Raw genomic sequence first — 17,574 nt, 5'->3', positions numbered from 1 at the left:
TAATCCGTCGGGAATAAATAGAAAAATGATTATTCAGAATTATATATGTTTGCATTTTTAAAAGTTTACAAAGTATGTATGGGGCAAATACATAGGTGTGCAAAGTACAAGGTGCGGCAGCTTACTTTGCTAATTTGAAAGGTTTATAAAAAAAAGGAGTGGACATATCTTTTTTTTTTCCTCGTGTAACACATCATTCAAAGTTTTTTACTAAAAAGTTTTAAAGATTGTATCAGTGAAGTGACGGCCCCCCATTGTCAATACACTGAGCAAACTGAGTTCTAAAATTTCACTAAACTTTTTCAAGCATTTCGATGGGTATATCGTTGATGGCTTGGCGTATGTTGTCCTTAAGTTGAACCAGGGTCCGTGGACTGTCGGTATACATAAAGGATTTGAGGTAACCCCATAAAAAGAAATTGCAAGAAGCCCAAGTCAGGTGACCGAGCAGGTCACGGAAGGTCGCCTCTCAAGGAGATGGTTGGGGAGGTGTTCCCTCAAAAGATCCATTGAACGTGGTGCAGTGTGTGCCGTGGCTCCATCTTGTTGAAACCACACCATAGTCCAGTTGTTAAAGATTTGAGAGAAAAAAATCCTCAATCATTTGGCTGTAGCGAGCTGAAGTCACCGTAACAGTGCGTTCGTTTTCTTCGATAAAGCGAGGACCAATAATTATCGGGGAACCCGACCTCCAGGTCGAATATTGAACCGAGTGCAGAAGGCACGTTAAGTGACGATAACAGAGCGGCCGTTTGAAAAGAACACTTTGACGGCAAACGCGCATCACTCACCGGTCCACTGCATAGCGGTCACTGACCAGGTGGCAAACGAAACTTAAGGACCTCCCCTTTCGAATAAGACCAACCCCACCCTTCTACAACCCCAAAGTTAGCTGCCGCACACTGTAATTAACTAAACCCACCAATGACATCATAAGCACTGTAATAAGACTAACTTTCATATTTCCTGTTTAAAAAATCCTCGAGAGTTTGACCCAATATTTTTCAAGTTATTTGGAAAAATAAAATAAAAATATTTTTTTTTTTTTTTTTATTTAAAAAAAAAAAAAAATATTTGCGTTCTTATGATTTACCCAAATATTTAATTTTGAGGGCCATTTTCAACGAGTTGTAAATAACGCGCTATTAGAAAATGGAATCGAGTTGGGGTAGAGTGGGATTCGAACCACGGACGTTCGGTCCGTGAGTCCGAGACACTAGCCACAGGACCACAACACGATTTCAAGTATGGTTTATTGTCAATAGGGAAATATCACATACTACAAATACCGATAAAAAAATGTATCAAATGGATTTAGAATAATTAATTGTATTTTCAAAATAGATATGGATATTGCGGAGAAATGTTTCCATACATAAATGTCAAAAAAAAATACATTCGTAGAAAAACAGGACGTGTTTGGCCTTGGGTGTTGCGACGTATTCGTGATATTGTTCTACACAAATTTCAACAGCCAGGAACAAATAAACATGAATCATGACGTATTAGGGGCGTGGCCAATGGAATCACCATTTTTGCGGGAATTCAAAATTACAAATTTAAAACTATTTTTTATGCTATTAATTGTCCATTTTTTATTTTTTTTTAATGGACAGTATTTCATAGACCTTTATTACTTTAAAAATGTTTAAACAAACTGATATTTCCCTCTTCTTCATTAAATTAAACTAAAATTATGAAAATGAAACACAAACTGTGATTTGATGTTTTTATTGAAAGACCTTAAACAAGAATAGTGCTATGGATTGAAGGGGCGGGATATATTTATCGCTTTCCTCCAACTCTTGCCGTGGGCTTCTTGGCCACCTTAGCGGCCTTGGTCTTGGGGACGGCCTTCTTCTTGGGTGGTGCGACCTTAGCGGGCTTCTTGGCTGCCTTGGCTGTCTTCTTCTGTTCTTTGGCAGCTCTAAAAATAATATGCATAACCGAATTAGAGAATACTATTGGCGAGGCATATACATACATACTGCGATAGATCTCATAATCTATGGGAATACAGTAAATATCGGAAAATTACGATAAATGAGGGTATTAAAAGAAAACTTAGAAATCTCCACCAAAAATTTAAAATTAGTTATTGATGCCAAAATAAATTATAAATAAAAACCTACCTACCTTAATAATAGCGTAATTGAAAACGGTCTCTTAATCTTGCAAAAACAGATTTCAATGATACTACTTGACACCGCAAACTTAGCATTCTCCATCGAGTTGGTGGAGCATAATTAGAAATCTCACAATTCTTTTTTTTAAGTTTTTCACAAATTTCTCAGTAACTCCTTCAATGGAGATTTCTAAGTTTGCTTCTAATACCCTCAAATAAACTAACAGTTCATTATTTATACATACTGCAATGGTAAATATCAGACGGTTGAGATAAATAAACTAAGAGTTTATTATTTCAAAGACTATTCATGCTATATTCAATACCACAAAGATGAGAAAACTTAAATAGTGACAAAAGTAAATATCTTTGTAAAATAACAATATATCAAATCATGGGCCAAGAGGCCTAAGTACGACACAACACCCAGACTAATGTAAAAAAGACATTGAAGTAATGTGGTCTCACTAGAAATGAAACCCAAAACATCTGTGCGTGCAGGAAATTAGACCTGATTAGGTCTGATGTGGTAAAAAGTCTTACCTTTATGTAATTAATCCTAGAGGACTGCAATCGGTGGTACCAACGGAATGACTTTTTTTGACGAGCATAAATATGCCTCTTTATTAATTTTACTTAAAGTCATCTAGTCCATTTTTGAAGAAAATAAGATTACGTGTTAGGACTGACTCTTATGGCAGTTCATTCCAATTATCAACGAACCTTTTGCTCAGAAAAAATGCTTATGTTGATTTATATTCAGTCGGATTCTTTCCTTTGTTTTTTAATAAATAAATCAAAATTTGTCAGTATTGACAAAAAAACAAATAAGTATTCGAGTGATATCTGAACAAATAAAAAACAACACTGTGTAGTCCTCAGAATAGGTAATACTAGTGATGATGATTTTTAAACGAAACAAAATGTTTTATAATGAGAAAAAGATATATGTATAAAGGTAAGAAGAATTGATAATGCATCAGTACAAGGATGAATAGAGTGGGTCAATAATGAATTACCTGATGGCCTGTTCCCTTTGCGCTTTGCGCACTTCAGGTTTCATGTTCCTCTTGGCGAGGATATCACTGAGGGAAGCTCCAACAATAGCACGCTGGAACTTCTGTGTACGGCGGGTGTGCTTCTTGGTCTGCTCCTCTTCCTGACCCTTTTTGTACTTCCGCCTGCAATCCCGGACACACAGTTAAAGTAACAAGTATACAATATAGTTGATTACTCGTCATTCCCTCGTCCACGTGAACAGTGCATAAAGTGCAGCATTGGAACTGCGATTGCAGTGTATCAGCGATCATTTAAATCTACATTTAGGCAGGCTGATTAGTTTACGCTTCAGGCACCATTCCAGGGCTTATGAAAGAAATATTTCATATACTTTGTCAGAAATCGAACCGGGGGATACAAACATGGTCGGCAAATACACTAACCGTTACGTTTCGAGCCGAGTTTATCTCCACTCGATATTCTTTTTCAGGAACGTACAAGTACCCATCGAGTCGAAGAGACTCATCCAGAGTTACAAACAAACCATCACGCTGTTTGTCCGAAGGGGTAGACAGAATAGTATTTGTAAACGACTCTTCAGTCACAATTAAAAATTAACTACCTTTCAATTCCATGGAACCTTTTTCATGAGCCTGATTTATGTACGTAATATTAATCAACAACAATATACAAGTAAAATAAAGATATATTACAGATGACAAATTTTGTAGAAGTTTCATGTTGCATTTTTAAAAAATAAACAATTGTTCCTTTTTACAAAATAACTTTCATTTTAACTGTAGTTTGTTTTTTCATTAAATGTTTTACTTTGATATAAACATATTTGTTTGCTAAGTAGTACTATTTTATTTTGGCGTAATAAATTAAATAGATTGTAACAGTTTGCAAGTATGACTATGTCGGAAACATTTTACTAAATGTTTTGTGAATTGCGTCCACGTAACATTATTTTAGAATACTAGGTATTTTTATTTTTTTATTCAGTCTTAATTTCAATGAACTTATTTTAATGATAGCAATCACTTTATAAAATGAATTAAATGTTGCCCAAACCTTAACACTTAAAATATAATAAAACTTTAGGCAACTCTTAATTTTTATTAATTAGGGGGCGTTTGTACACACTGATAGCATTTAACAAACTTTTCTCACTCGCATTTGCACAATCACATAAATATTAGTGGAGAAATAATCACTTCCAGCGTTAAGCTATTTTTGTTTTTGAAATGCACTTAAACACGAATGGTCAATTTATAAGCAATTACTGAAACACCCCCACTAAATAATATGTTTAATGTATATATAGATCATTTATAATATTTGATACATGAAGGTCGTTTCACGATTGTTCGGAAGTAATTCAAAGTTATTAATTACCTGTAGAGAACGGTCCAGGTAACCTTCCTGGGGTTCCTCTTCATTAAATGTGCGGCTTCGCACTTGGAATTAAGGAAAGTGAAGGACTGCAAAGAAAAAAACAACATGAATACTCGAGATAACCTAAATGTCAAACCCAAAATATAATAGTAAGTAAAATTGAAGTCTCTACAAACAACAAAGTAAAAAGCCTCTAGATTATAATAACATACTTTTTTGGTAATGACACGACTTAATAAGTTCAATATTACCTTTCCGTCAACCCGGACAAGCGTCTTGCCATGTCCGGGGTAGATTTTGTATCCACTGTAGGAGCACAATCCGATCCTAAAAATATGTAAACCATGTTAATGCACAAAACGCATTCAATAAAATTAACTCATATTCACATATTGACCGTGTTGGATGGCAAACATTACGATAAATTAAATTATTTTTGGTTACAATATTTACGTACTTCATCTTGACGGCTTGGGAAACGGAAAAGAACCATAGACGATTTCAAACACGAACATATAATATTTTCTGTAGACAATAAAAGTTATTATTTTTTTTATTGCACAAATTTTTGAAAACGGTTCTATTTTACTTGTTTATTTGGTAAAATAATATAAAATATAATAAAAAACTCAATTTTTACTTCCAACCAATTGTATATGTGTAAAATGTATTAAAAAAAAACATCATTCCCTATTTGCAACTAATGGTACACCAAATGCAGAAATTTTCAGATCTTCTGTTACTGCCAGTCCAGGAAAAATTCAATATTGCAGGTTAGAATGACATTTGAAACCAATATTTTACGTTCACCTTGTCAAGATTTTTTTTCCACAACAGGCCAGGCGGCCCAATTGCAGAGGTGAGTTATAACACAGAACAGCTAGGCTTGAGAAAAATCAAATCTTTGTTTGTGTTCTTACCGGGAATCGAACCCGGAACCTTCCGTGCGTGAGTCAAACATGCTGACCACTACACCACGGTGGCCATCGAACCTAAGACCTCAATCATGGTAGGCAAACGCTCCAACCACTACTCTACAAGGCAGACTAATATTGACTTAATGCCCTTATCAAGGATTTTAACCTGAGAGTAGCTATTGAAGCTTAAATATTTGTTTAGGCTTCTAGTTCTATTTCACAGACAAAACTGTCTTCTTTATCTGCCCGGACGCATTCATTATATCAAATATTTTATTATTTTCTATGGAATCTAACTTACAAATCATAATATTGTTTCCTAAAAGGGACTTATTTATTTATTTTATTAACTTTTTTTATGTCCCAGTGTCCAGAATGTGTAGATTATAGTCCTTAAAATATAGCTTGATTAGAATGACAGCTGTGAAACTAATTTCATTAGTGATGGGAAATTACTGATCACATCGATTTTATCAGTTATTTCATGCAATCATGAAACTCTGTTTCCGAAAATCGAAATAAAAAACGCAAAAACAAGCCTATTATAGTGTTTAACACAATTATTCACCAAAAAATTAGACATTTATACTTTTTTCATGAACAACATCAAATGAACTATTTTTTTTATTCTATCAATTTACATTGATCAATTTGTACCATCTCTAACGTTTTTGCAAAATGATGTAACCTTGTAAGAACGTCGTTAATAATTGGGTTTATTTTAGTTTTAAAGCTGATTTTATATATGAATGTTGATTTATGTTTCAAGCATTGTAATAAAAAATAAATTAACACGCTAGATACAAATGATTTTTCGTGTTTCAATATAAATAACTCCTTTGACGTTATGGTTATGGACGTTATTAAAGTTATGTCGTCACTTTTTCTGACAACTGTCATTCTAATTTCTAATCATGTTACATTTTAAGGACTATAGATATCTATATGTGTTGCTAAAAGACAAATCCCTTTTTAAAAACAACGTTTATAGTTTAGCAGGACTTCAATTCCATGTGCCATATGTGCATACAATTATAAGTTTTGTTTTTTTTTTCAATAAAAAAAAAGTGTTTCTTAAACACACACATATTATTATTCTACATACTTATTTAGTAATTTTAGTCTCCAGAGACAATCGAATATTATTCCAGTAAAATATTTCAAAATTGTTCTTGCAGGAAATTGAATAATACACACAGATTTAAAAAATATTTTTATTGAGAAGTTTTTCATTTAAAAAATCAGTTTTGCTTAACATCTCAGAAATGCATAGTGAAAGAATATCTACAACCAGTCTAGAAAGATAACATAAATACTACTAGGGAAGTTTAAACGAATGATGGTAAAACTTCATCAAGTATTATCTAAATATTGAGCTTCACAGATATAATTGATTTTTAATTGCTTTTAAAACAGGACACACCCAAAATATTTTTAATGAACAAATAAATAAAAAATAAAAAAATATTTACATTCATTTGATAAAATGACATATATGGAGATTTAGTTTTGCTATTTGAAAATATAGACTTGATAGTGGTTGGTCTCGATTCAGCACATATTTTTGAGAAGTGCAATTCGTGGACAGTATACTTGTAATGCTGTATTAAATTGACTCAAGGAACTCAGCAATAGTTATTCCGACGTATTGCATATATTAAGTGTAGGGTATTGTTCTTATAGATCAAGCTTTATGATTTTCCTGTTGTATTTACCCTTTAAAATATTTTATTATTTAATATTTTCACATTTATTTTTAGGTTTAATTTTTGTTTCTAAATCTTAATAATTTGTGTTTTTTTTTTAATAATTAAACCAAATATGTTTATAATATTATAAGTTTTGTAAAAGGCAATTTTGCAGTATATGTAAATAAAATAAAATAAATAAGAATTAACAATGAACGGTAACCTTAGACAAGGACGACCAAGGAAGACATGGCATGATCAGATAAACCAAAATTTTAAGTCTGGTCATGTCAAAAGCAGGCAGAACCGAAGGGAATGCACGACAAGATGTATGAATGTGGAAGAAGCTAGGGATGTATGCCAGGATAGACGTGTGTGGCGGTCCATTCTCTCTGGCTACCTCTACAGAGAAATTGCGTGATGGTAGTAGTAGTAGTGTATTAATTTTAAAGGTCAATGAAATTCTCCAATACTATTTAACTTTCACCAGTGTATTTAAAAAAAATCTTTCATGAAAAAAAAAACATTATAAAATAAACTCTACAAATGAGTCTGAAAAACAATAATATAATAAATATGTATCTTTCCAAAAATTCTTGTACCATTTAATTAAAAAATGAATTTTGCATAGGCATATAAATTATATTGACAATGATAAATAAATGAATTAGTACCTAATTATAAATTATGGGATAAATGCCATAAAACCTTAATCGGAAAACATTATACTTAAATTTGAATGATGTAATAACTTATATCTACATATAAGTTATCAATTTAAAAATACTTGGTACACTTCCACTTATTTGTTTGACCAATTAGCGTTTTTACCCTCTAATAGGCATCTTCAGACTGCGTTTTAAATTTGGGGTTTAAAGTTAAAATGTGGTATTATTGTGTCCATTTTGTAATAAACTAGCTTCACAAAATATTTTAATGTCAGCAGTCTGATTCTAAGTTTGCGATAATTTAAGACGAGCTCGTGTTAACAGGGGTGCTATTTTGAACCACTCTTGTGGCACGACAAAACAGTTTTTCTCATGCGTTTTTTATGTAAATACCCGAGATAATACGGCCACGAGAGCGTTTGGAATACCAGCCCAGAATACGGATTTGAATTTACGTTTGAAGTAAAGCGCGGCCGTGTTAATTTCAGCGTTAACTTGCGATAACACGGACTCAGAATCAGACCGCTGGTCTGACTTTACATAATTTCACATTTGCTGCTTTAGTAGCCGTATTTTATTTTTAAAATTTAATTTCTAGGTACATCTCAAAACTGCAAAAATTGAAGCCGTTTTGCATCTTTGGCATTGGAAATGAAATAAAAAAATGTACATTGAATTACAATTTAATATTAGAAAAACATAAAATTAAGGTTTCACAGAGTCTTTTTGTGAGAAATACTGACAAAGAATTTTAAAATCTATTTCTCTTTGTAATTTTTCTGGCGATGAAGGGGAGAAGTCTAATAGTAGTAAGTGCATGAGATAAAAAGTAACCAGCGATAGCCCCTAAACAGCATGGTATGGGCCAGGCTTGCCACGGTCTATCCCAGTCGAGAGGAATAACGATTCCCCCGCACCATGCTCCAAACAGAGTGATAAATATATTCTGTTGCAACATCTCCATTACTTTGTCACCCGAGTACCACTTCATTCCTGTCAGCAGAGTAATGGTAGACTCCACCCCGGCTTGGAAACACGAAGGAAAGACGGTCAAAACAGTCAGCAACATAGATAACATTAAAGTCTCTTCATGGGCGGTTGTTATCGGCGCTCCAAAAAGAATGATCAAAATAAAGTATATTCCCGCGCAGCATGGTAGCATAACAAGCGATTTGAGGATGTCTCTCATTTTGATCTTAAAAACCTTTTTCGATTTCGAAGGCTTCACATCCTTTAAATATAAATTATCTGGTTGAGATACGGCAAAACCGATTTTGAATAGTTCTCCAAGTAAAAGAGCCAGGAGTAAATATCCAGAGGAATATTTTCCTAGCCGGTAAATATTTTTTGTATAACATAATACAAATATTATAGATGGGATGTAAATGCAAGTTAGCGTGCTACAAAATGTTACGATTTTCACTGAACTGTTGTCTTGCTTCCGAAACATTTTATGAAATGCCAGAAAAATAATCAGAGTTCTCAGAGAGCACACAAAATATTAGCTGCAGAGAGAAACTACGGACTTGCACTATTTTTTTATTATTTGATCTGTACGGATTTCGTGATTTTGACACTGACGTTTGAATTCAGAATCTAAGATAAAGACCGAATCAACGAATTAACTAAGCGAAGACCGTACCATAAACTAGTTATGACCTCACAATAGATAATAATATCATGGTGCCCCGATTTCGTCGCGTTGGGGATATAAGGTTCTATGTAGATTCATAATTGTTTTGAGACAAAAGTATGAAAAGACATTATTTTATCAAATATTTTTTATAAATATTCAATATTGTCTTATTCAACTTATTAATAATAAAGGATTGATTTCTTTTTTCTTTCAAATTTTGATTCAGATAGAACCGATATTTAAGGACGTTCCACACATGTTTCGACTACATGACATTTCTCGATTTGGTCATATGGCGGCAAAAAATATAAACTTTCAGAATTAACCGAAAAATGAAACCATTTGATGGTCATTCTAGTTTGGCTGTGTTTTCAAAGATGCTGTGAAATTACCGTAGATTTTTAGTCTAGACGATCTACTATGTAAAAACAAAACACCGCAACGCAAATTCAAAATGTTAAAAAAGAACATTTAATTTTTTTTTACTCGAATAAACCGAACACAAAATAACTGCCACCTTTTCTGATAATTCTTCTAATGTTTTCCAAGCTTAAACGTAAGAAAAAGCATTCAAGACATGTTTGTATTTTAGAAATATACCTAAAAACATTAATAAAGTTACATAATACATCTCACTGCACATGTGATAAAGTGACATTATACATCTCACTACACCTGTCATAAAGTGACATAATACATCTCTGCTGCACATGTCATAAAGTTACATTATTGAATTATTTTATTTTTTCTGAATTTAAAAAAATATGTTTTTCGTTTGCTAGAATTTTATCACTTCATGCGCTTTGTAGCTGCAAGACGTTTGGTAATATAAGCCTTTATATTACGTTAATTCATTAACTTAATCCATTCTTCAACTTCTTTCATTGAATAATAAAACTTCCAACTATAAATGTGTAGTGTAACAACAAAGACGAAGAACAAAAATAAGAAACATTCACATTCTATCACTTCTTCACTGTATTTTAAATATCCCATTTCGCCTGTTTATCTGAAAGAGCTCATCCAACCTCTTTCACAACACGGACTATCTCTTCGTTCTAGTAACGAGAGAACCCTTTTAATACCCTGTCATCGCTCTAATTTTCTTGCCTTCTCTTTCACAGTAGTAGCCGCTCGATTGTGGAATAATCTACCCACTAATGTTAGAGACGCCCCTTCTTTATTTAAATTTAAGTCAATGTTGAAATGTCACTATCTAAATATTCAAATTTTTCCTTTATCCTTTTTCTTTCCTTCCCATCCCCTCTCCTCTCTTCATAGTATAGTATTAATTTTTTTTAAATATATTTATTTTTGTTAATAATAATAATATATATTTACTTTTTGTATAAAATTGTATGATTCAATATGTCCATGTATTTATAATTTTCTCAAACTGAACAGTTTGGGTAGGTAGGAAGAAATTGCCTTAAGGCAATATGCCCGCCCTTTTATGTGTATTTATTGAATATGTATATGAAGTGTCAAATAAATAAATAAAGACGGGTATCTGTCGATTTGTCATGTAGATGAATTTAAGCTAGCATAACTTTTTTTACTGAGGTAGGTAGTCTTTGGCTAATTTTTCGCTTTTGCGCAAAACAATTCTTTTACGTAATGAAACCAAGCTGATTTAGTATTTTTATGTCACAATCAGAAATGACCGATTATTAGCCGCGTGACCCAAATGCCGACCTTTTATTGGTTGATTGACAGATAAGTGACTTTTCAATACTAAATCAATTAGTAGATATCCGATTTTGAAATTAACGTCAATTTTTTATTACGTTTTTTTATCAATGCTTGTCACACGTACATAATACTATTCGAAAGTGTGAGTGAAAAACAAAAATATTTTTTTTCCTAAATTTTGACTTGAATTACAGATTCTGTGACAGTTTTTTTCATTAATGACAGTCTTCTTCAAGTTATGTCATGTCTTTTTCGGTCTTCCTTATTTTCTTCATTCATCAACATGCATTCGCATAGTAAATCCTTTAAGCAGTTTTTTTGCCATTCATTCGCTCTACATGTTCAAACCAAGGCAGCACTCCATCATATTGCAAGGATCTTGATTTCGTCGGTAATGTCTGTCTCAGCCTTATATAATGCAAGAATCTCAAGATAATCGAAATCTGATATATATTAAATATTCTAATAGCAACTTTTGTTTTTATGCCCCAATGTCCAGAATGTGTAGATAAGTCGATTTGTCACACAACTTGTAATTCTTTGGAATAGATATTCCGGCTTTTCATAGATCTCATCGCCGCTAAAACAGTGGATGAAGATGGATTAAATAAATAAATTAACATTTCCACTAAATGTTATTAAATATTTGTATATAAACACTTACCGAATTTTCTCGAAACCGGTAGACATAGAAAAGTCGGTAAGTGGTTATATACAAATGTTTAATAACATTGAGTGAAATGTTTGACCACAAAGTTAATGCTTTAAATATTAATAATAAAATGTTCACCTTTAAAATATTGTTTTAGCATACATTTGCCTGAGAGATTGTATTTATCAGCATACTTTCATCTTTGTTTTTCTGATTCCATACCTCACTCTCACGCATAAATTTTGGCACCAGGCTGAATGGCTAATCATGAACTGAATAGCTAATTATGAAACTGATAAACTGCTCATTATGCCTTCTGCGATAAACATTTATTTGCCAAGGTTGATTTAAGTACACCGTTCAACCTTGTTCCGGGCACTCATCTTCCTTTTAATATTTTTCTTTATCTGATAACGTTTATATTTGGTTAAAATCACTTCTTTAAAAAAAAAATTTTTTTTTAAATTAAAAACTCTTAAGTCACTTTTTTGTAAAATTTAAATGGTCGTTAGATTTAAAACCACCCGTGAACTCTGTAACTGCAAGTAAGAGAATACTTCATTTTCATTTTATATTAATTAGTTTCATATAGATTCCCTGTTATTAAGTATGTAAACTAATTGTTTGCAATAAATTAATTAAAAAAAAAAAAAAAAACAATAAATATATTTATATATAAACAGGGTGTTCTTAAAAACTGTCACATCTGAAACCACGATGATCAGTATGAGTAAGAAGACATATTGGCACATTAAAATAATTTTTTTTAACTAATAAAATTTAAAAAAACAAATGGTTGCTAACTTCTGCAGGAGAGAAAAGAGTAGGGGGAGGAGGGAGTCTGACACACCGTTAACCACGCGGCCGCGCCCTCCTCGCTTCTTCCCTGCAGAAGTAAGCAACCGTTTGTTCTTTTTAATATTTTATTTTTACAAATTTTCTTTGTTCTAAATATTTTTTCAAATATGCCAATATGTCTTCTTGCCCAAACTGATTATGGTGGTTTCGGATGGGACAGGGCTTAAAGAACACCTGTATATACACCTATACACCATAAAAATTAAAATAAATATAAAGCAATCTCCCTCTGTAAATACGAGTTTTCAGTCTATTAGAGAAGTACAATCGTTATTTCTAATTGTGTGTACAAACTATTTATAATTTTATACTTATTTTGTCATGATTATTTTTTACTATTTTTTTTTTTTTAAACACGTTACTGCGTTTTTCAATCTGGATGAGTGACGGCGAGGTCATATTTTATCATGGGTTCGATGAAGATAATATAAGAATTACTTCATGCAAATAAAAACAGCCCTTGCACAAAAAAGTTTGTTCTAGTATAACAGTAGTATAATCTGAAAAAAACAAATTCTTTGCTATTTTGATTATGTTGCTATACTACACGCTTTTCGAAAACAACCTGAATAGTACAAACTCATTCACAAAAAGAATAAAACATTGTAGGATAGTTGACAGAACAAACGTACAATTGTAATATACTTTTTAAAGGTATTTTCACATCAATATTCTACGATTACATCCCAGAACGAAACATCAAAACATCTGCACTGTCGTGTTTAAATTATTATTTTCAGAGGTTCCCATAATTGCCACCGATGGCGACACGTCGCGACTCAATAGTTAAAATTAATTAAAAATGTGCTTGCATTTATACTCTGTAATGTTTTTTTAAATTTTTTTATTAGAAAACTTTATAAAAATAATGCGAACAGCGTGTTGCGGTTTCAAAAAACTTTTTTTTTCATTTTTGTTAGATATATATTAAAAAACCATTGATAACACGTCACGTGTTTTTTTTTATTAACAAAAGGAAGAAATTCGTCAATTTACATATTTTTAATGTTTAAAACGTGATTTGAAATTGCGATTTTAATGTTCTTTTTTCAGAAACCTGCTGTGTTTCCATTTTTAAAATTATTTTTCTCATATACTTTATTACACCATCTACCAACATACAGTACTTGTTTTCCGAAAATATTTTATAAAATATATGTGAAGAACGCCCTTAAATATAAATATAATAAAAGTTCAATGCAAAAAAATATATTTTGTCAGATAGAACTATATTTTCCCAACGCGACGATTTGTCTACGATTTTATGTATTGTCTTCGAAACTTGTTATTTTTTCTTTTTTCAAAAGAAAATATCCAGGTCTGTGGTCCAGAAAAGTTGAAACCACAGACTTGTCAAATCTGAAAACTGTCAAATCGTGATGTGTCAAAGCTCAAAGCAATACCCTTCAGTCAAAAAAATTATGTTATTGAAATAATAAATATTACTTTTATTTTTAATTTAGGTATAAAAATGGCAAACGGTAATGATGATTCTCTTAATATGGATTCAAATAATTTTAATTCGGAAGTTTACCTTTCGGAACTCCTAAAAGAAGGCAGTTTGAAAGTTATAATGGATAAAGAATGTGAAATTATTCGTGAGAGTCAATATTTACATTCTGAAATGCAGACATTGGTATACGAAAATTATAATAAGTTTATATCCGCCACAGACACGGTGAGAAAAATGAGAAGTGATTTCAAAAACATGCAAACTGAAATGGAACAATTAAGCGAAAATATGGATACTATCACATCGTTCAGTGAGTCAATTTCCGAAACATTAAAAGACAGCAGAACAACAGTTGGTCGACTTTGCGGAACTAGACAGCTGTTAAGACGTTTACAATTTCTATTTCTACTGCCATCACAACTAAACGAATATCTTAACAAGGGGCAGTACTCTGAAGCTGTGAACGAATACCTCCGCGCCCAGCGAGTCTTAGAGCGTTACGGAAGTCAGCCATCTTTTCAAGGAATACAGCGGGAGTGCGAAGAGATAGTTAGTGAGCTCGTTGTGAGACTTAAAGAAAGGTTGACCTCACACTCGACCTCCGCCACTCAACTTGCAGAAAGTGTCTGTCTCTTAGTGAGACTTCAAGGATCAGAGGAAGCCCTCAACGAGAAGTTCCTGCATTCTTCAGAACCACGGTTGTTAAACTATCTAGAATCCTTGAAAGATTCGACCGCATGTTCCGATTTATTAGAGTGGGTTGAGAAAGGAAATAGCGGGCTACTCGCTGACTTGGGGATCGTCGCAACATCCTACGGGGAAATGTTTTTGCAAACCGAAGAAGAAAGTACAGCCAAACTTCTCAATGATTTCACAGACAAAATAATGAGCAAGTACCTCGACCTGGCCAAGATCCAATTTGAAGCAAACACTACTCAGAGCGGAACTGAAGTTCTAGTTAGAGGTCTGGATAAATTCTACCGAAGGCTTCAAGCCATGAACCATCGTGCGCGAGGTGCAGATTACAGCGGCGAGGCTACTGGAATAGTGACATCGGCAATTTCCGCCAAAGGACATTATCATTTTAAACACCTCAAGGAGCAGTTTTGGGAACGGTTGATCGGTGTTCGACGGGGCTTGGCGACCAAGGGAAACATCGATTTGAAGGAAATGTTGAGCTCTCTACAAGTGTTTGTTGTTGAAAAGTCGCAAGCGGCGCTTCAAGACCTGACAATATTTTTGCAAAGCGGATTGTCTTTTGGTTTCAAACCTGCTTGTTTCGCGAGTGTTATCTCGGCTTGCGATAAATTCATCGAGGATACCTTGACTGACCTTATAATAGTGGCAGAGAGTTTTTGTACACGAGAGTCTGCGAGTGACAATGCTCCGCCGCAACTTCTTTTAATCCTCTCCAAGCTCTGCTACGATTTAAAAGGATCGGGAATACGCGGACTTTTGACGCAGGCTGAATCGCTACTGGACAAGGCGAGTTTCTCGGGAGAGACATTCCGGTTTTCCGAGAAGTTGGAGAGCAATCTTTGCAAGCAGGCGGGAGACGGCGCCCAGGCCTTGTTGGATCGCTACGTAAGCCGAGTGGGGCTGCAAGTGTCCCAGATGCTCCGCGTGTCGGTGTTCACACGGGAGTGGGTTCGCGTACCCGAGCCCCGTGGAGTCCGTGCGGTGGCGCGACGGGTACTAGAGGCTCTCGGTGCCGCGGAACAAGATGCCCAACAGCTATATGAGGCCGGGGCCGCAACGCGCCAGTCCAGCGACTCCAGTCGCCGCACTCACAGCCTGACTGCTTCACGAACCCCTTACCGTTCCGCTTGGTCCAACGGAGTATTGGATTCCAGTCTTGCGTCCAACATTAACAAACTTTTCTCGGAAAAAATAGAGATTTTTAGCCCTGTAGAACCTAACAAGGCTTCAATCATGAGTGGTATTGTAAAAATAAGCTTGAAAACCTTTCTAGAGTGCGTACGCCTGAAGACATACAGTCGCTATGGCTTGCAACAGATGCAAGTTGATGTACATTATTTACAGTTGTATCTATGGAGGTTTGTTCGAGATGAAAATTTAGTTCACGTATTACTCGATGAAGTGTTGGGTTCTGTCGTCAACCGATGTGTTGATCCCCAATTAATGGAACCTAGTGTTGTGGACATCATCTGTGAGAGAGGATAATTGTAGCAATCTTAGACAGTATTGTAAAATAATGTATTTAAAATGTGGTTTTGATGACTATACTTATGGGTGTAATCTGTAATGCATTTTTGCATGATTAATATTCCGGAATATAAATGTGATAAAATGTATGTATGTATGGATTTTAAAATATGCCAATCAAAAGAAAAAACATGCTGATTGTACTTTTTTTTTCAAAAGGAGGATGCATATTTGTGGAAAATGGGTTGACTGGAGCAAAGTGCTAAAAAAGGCCAGCATTTGGGTATTCTAGGAACAAACAAAACATGGTCCTATTCAAGGAAACACTCTTTACACCTAATTTTTATTAGTTACTGTACCAGACCCTCGATTACAATGGGATGGTAAGAGACTTACCAATGTGTGTCCATATTATGTAGTCAACTCGACAAATATCGAGTGCTTTACCATCAAACATTGATAAACTTTATAACTTTTTAATGTAATTTTTCCAAATACAGAATTATTGTGTATCAAATAATGTGGAAACGATTTTGTGTAATATTTTAATGCATTGTTTTCGAGACAAGAATAATAAAACATCTTTTATATATATTTTTCTTTTATTTAACAAGTATTATTTTTATTTATATTATTTGGAAAAAACCTAATACTAAATATAATCATGTGCCATGATATTATTATCACTTATAATCACATCTTAAAGTAAATTTACTATGGGCAGTACAGCAATAAAAAATAAATACACATTCACTCTATTGCTTTTAAACTTATCGATAAAAAATAATTCATGGAAACTAATATGTTTCGACTTATATCTGATAAGTTAACAGTCTAGATAATATCGAGGCATGGTCATCAAAACATTGTAACCGACAAAAACAATAGTTCACAGGAGAATACTTCTTCCCGTCAATTAACAAGGAATTTATGTTGAGAATCAAACTCTGTTTCGAATATTTATTTTATTGGTATCAACGTGAAAATGTTTGAAACAAAACATGGTTCTCAAAGTATATTCCTTAATAATTAAGAAAAAATATTTTTCCGTAAAATATTGCTACTGTTGGTCGCAATGTATAGGTGATCATGGCTCGATATAAAGAGGAAAAAATCAGCACAAGAATGAGTACTATGTATTTAGAGGTGCCAAAATAACAAGCAAGTAAATGTGGTAATTACTACATGTAATATTTTTAATGTCTAAAATTTCACAAGGTAAATAACAATTAAATCTTAGAACAGGCTTAGCCATGTAAGATAGAGACTTACCTAACCAGAGGACACTCCATATTCATGTTCAAATGCTCTTGTGTTATATA

General features: G+C 33.4%; 3 protein-coding genes across 3 annotated transcripts; 1 reads left to right on the top strand and 2 right to left on the bottom strand.

Annotated features, from left to right (window-relative positions):
- Positions 1-1,715: 1,715 nt before the first annotated feature.
- Positions 1,716-5,015, bottom strand: RpL24 (ribosomal protein L24). Its single transcript, XM_088227389.1, has 5 exons — positions 4,980-5,015; positions 4,774-4,849; positions 4,523-4,608; positions 3,145-3,306; positions 1,716-1,927 (listed from the first exon to the last, which is right to left on the bottom strand). The coding sequence occupies exons 1-5, from the start codon at positions 4,982-4,984 to the stop codon at positions 1,786-1,788; spliced, it is 471 nt and encodes a 156-aa protein (XP_088083515.1). The 5' UTR covers positions 4,985-5,015; the 3' UTR covers positions 1,716-1,785.
- Positions 5,016-8,464: 3,449 nt separating this feature from the next.
- Positions 8,465-9,415, bottom strand: PIG-F (phosphatidylinositol glycan anchor biosynthesis class F). Its single transcript, XM_088227351.1, has one exon. The coding sequence runs from the start codon at positions 9,243-9,245 to the stop codon at positions 8,547-8,549; it is 699 nt and encodes a 232-aa protein (XP_088083477.1). The 5' UTR covers positions 9,246-9,415; the 3' UTR covers positions 8,465-8,546.
- A 4,526-nt stretch (positions 9,416-13,941) lies between these two features.
- On the top strand, positions 13,942-16,844 carry Vps51 (vacuolar protein sorting 51). The gene has a single exon (XM_088227379.1). The coding sequence runs from the start codon at positions 14,105-14,107 to the stop codon at positions 16,268-16,270; it is 2,166 nt and encodes a 721-aa protein (XP_088083505.1). The 5' UTR covers positions 13,942-14,104; the 3' UTR covers positions 16,271-16,844.
- The last annotated feature ends 730 nt before the right edge of the window (positions 16,845-17,574 follow it).

The sequence above is a fragment of the Micrasema longulum genome, unplaced genomic scaffold (assembly GCF_059751315.1).
Source record: "Micrasema longulum isolate JH-2025_06_02 unplaced genomic scaffold, ASM5975131v1 h1tg000501l, whole genome shotgun sequence".
In the NCBI taxonomy this organism is placed as follows: Eukaryota; Metazoa; Arthropoda; class Insecta; order Trichoptera; family Brachycentridae; genus Micrasema; species Micrasema longulum.
Note: the sequence above shows the minus strand (reverse complement) of the source record. Positions and strands in the feature narration are given on the sequence as shown.

Coding starts and splice junctions, on each gene's coding strand:
- Vps51 (XM_088227379.1), top strand. CDS start 14,105: ATGGCAAACGGTAATGATGATTCTCTTAATATGGATTCAAATAATTTT.
- PIG-F (XM_088227351.1), bottom strand. CDS start 9,245: ATGTTTCGGAAGCAAGACAACAGTTCAGTGAAAATCGTAACATTTTGT.
- RpL24 (XM_088227389.1), bottom strand. Junction 4,609..4,773: donor TTGTCCGGGTTGACGGAAAG/GTAATATTGAAC, acceptor TTTTCTTTGCAG/TCCTTCACTTTCCTTAATTC. Junction 3,307..4,522: donor ACCTGGACCGTTCTCTACAG/GTAATTAATAAC, acceptor CCGGGATTGCAG/GCGGAAGTACAAAAAGGGTC.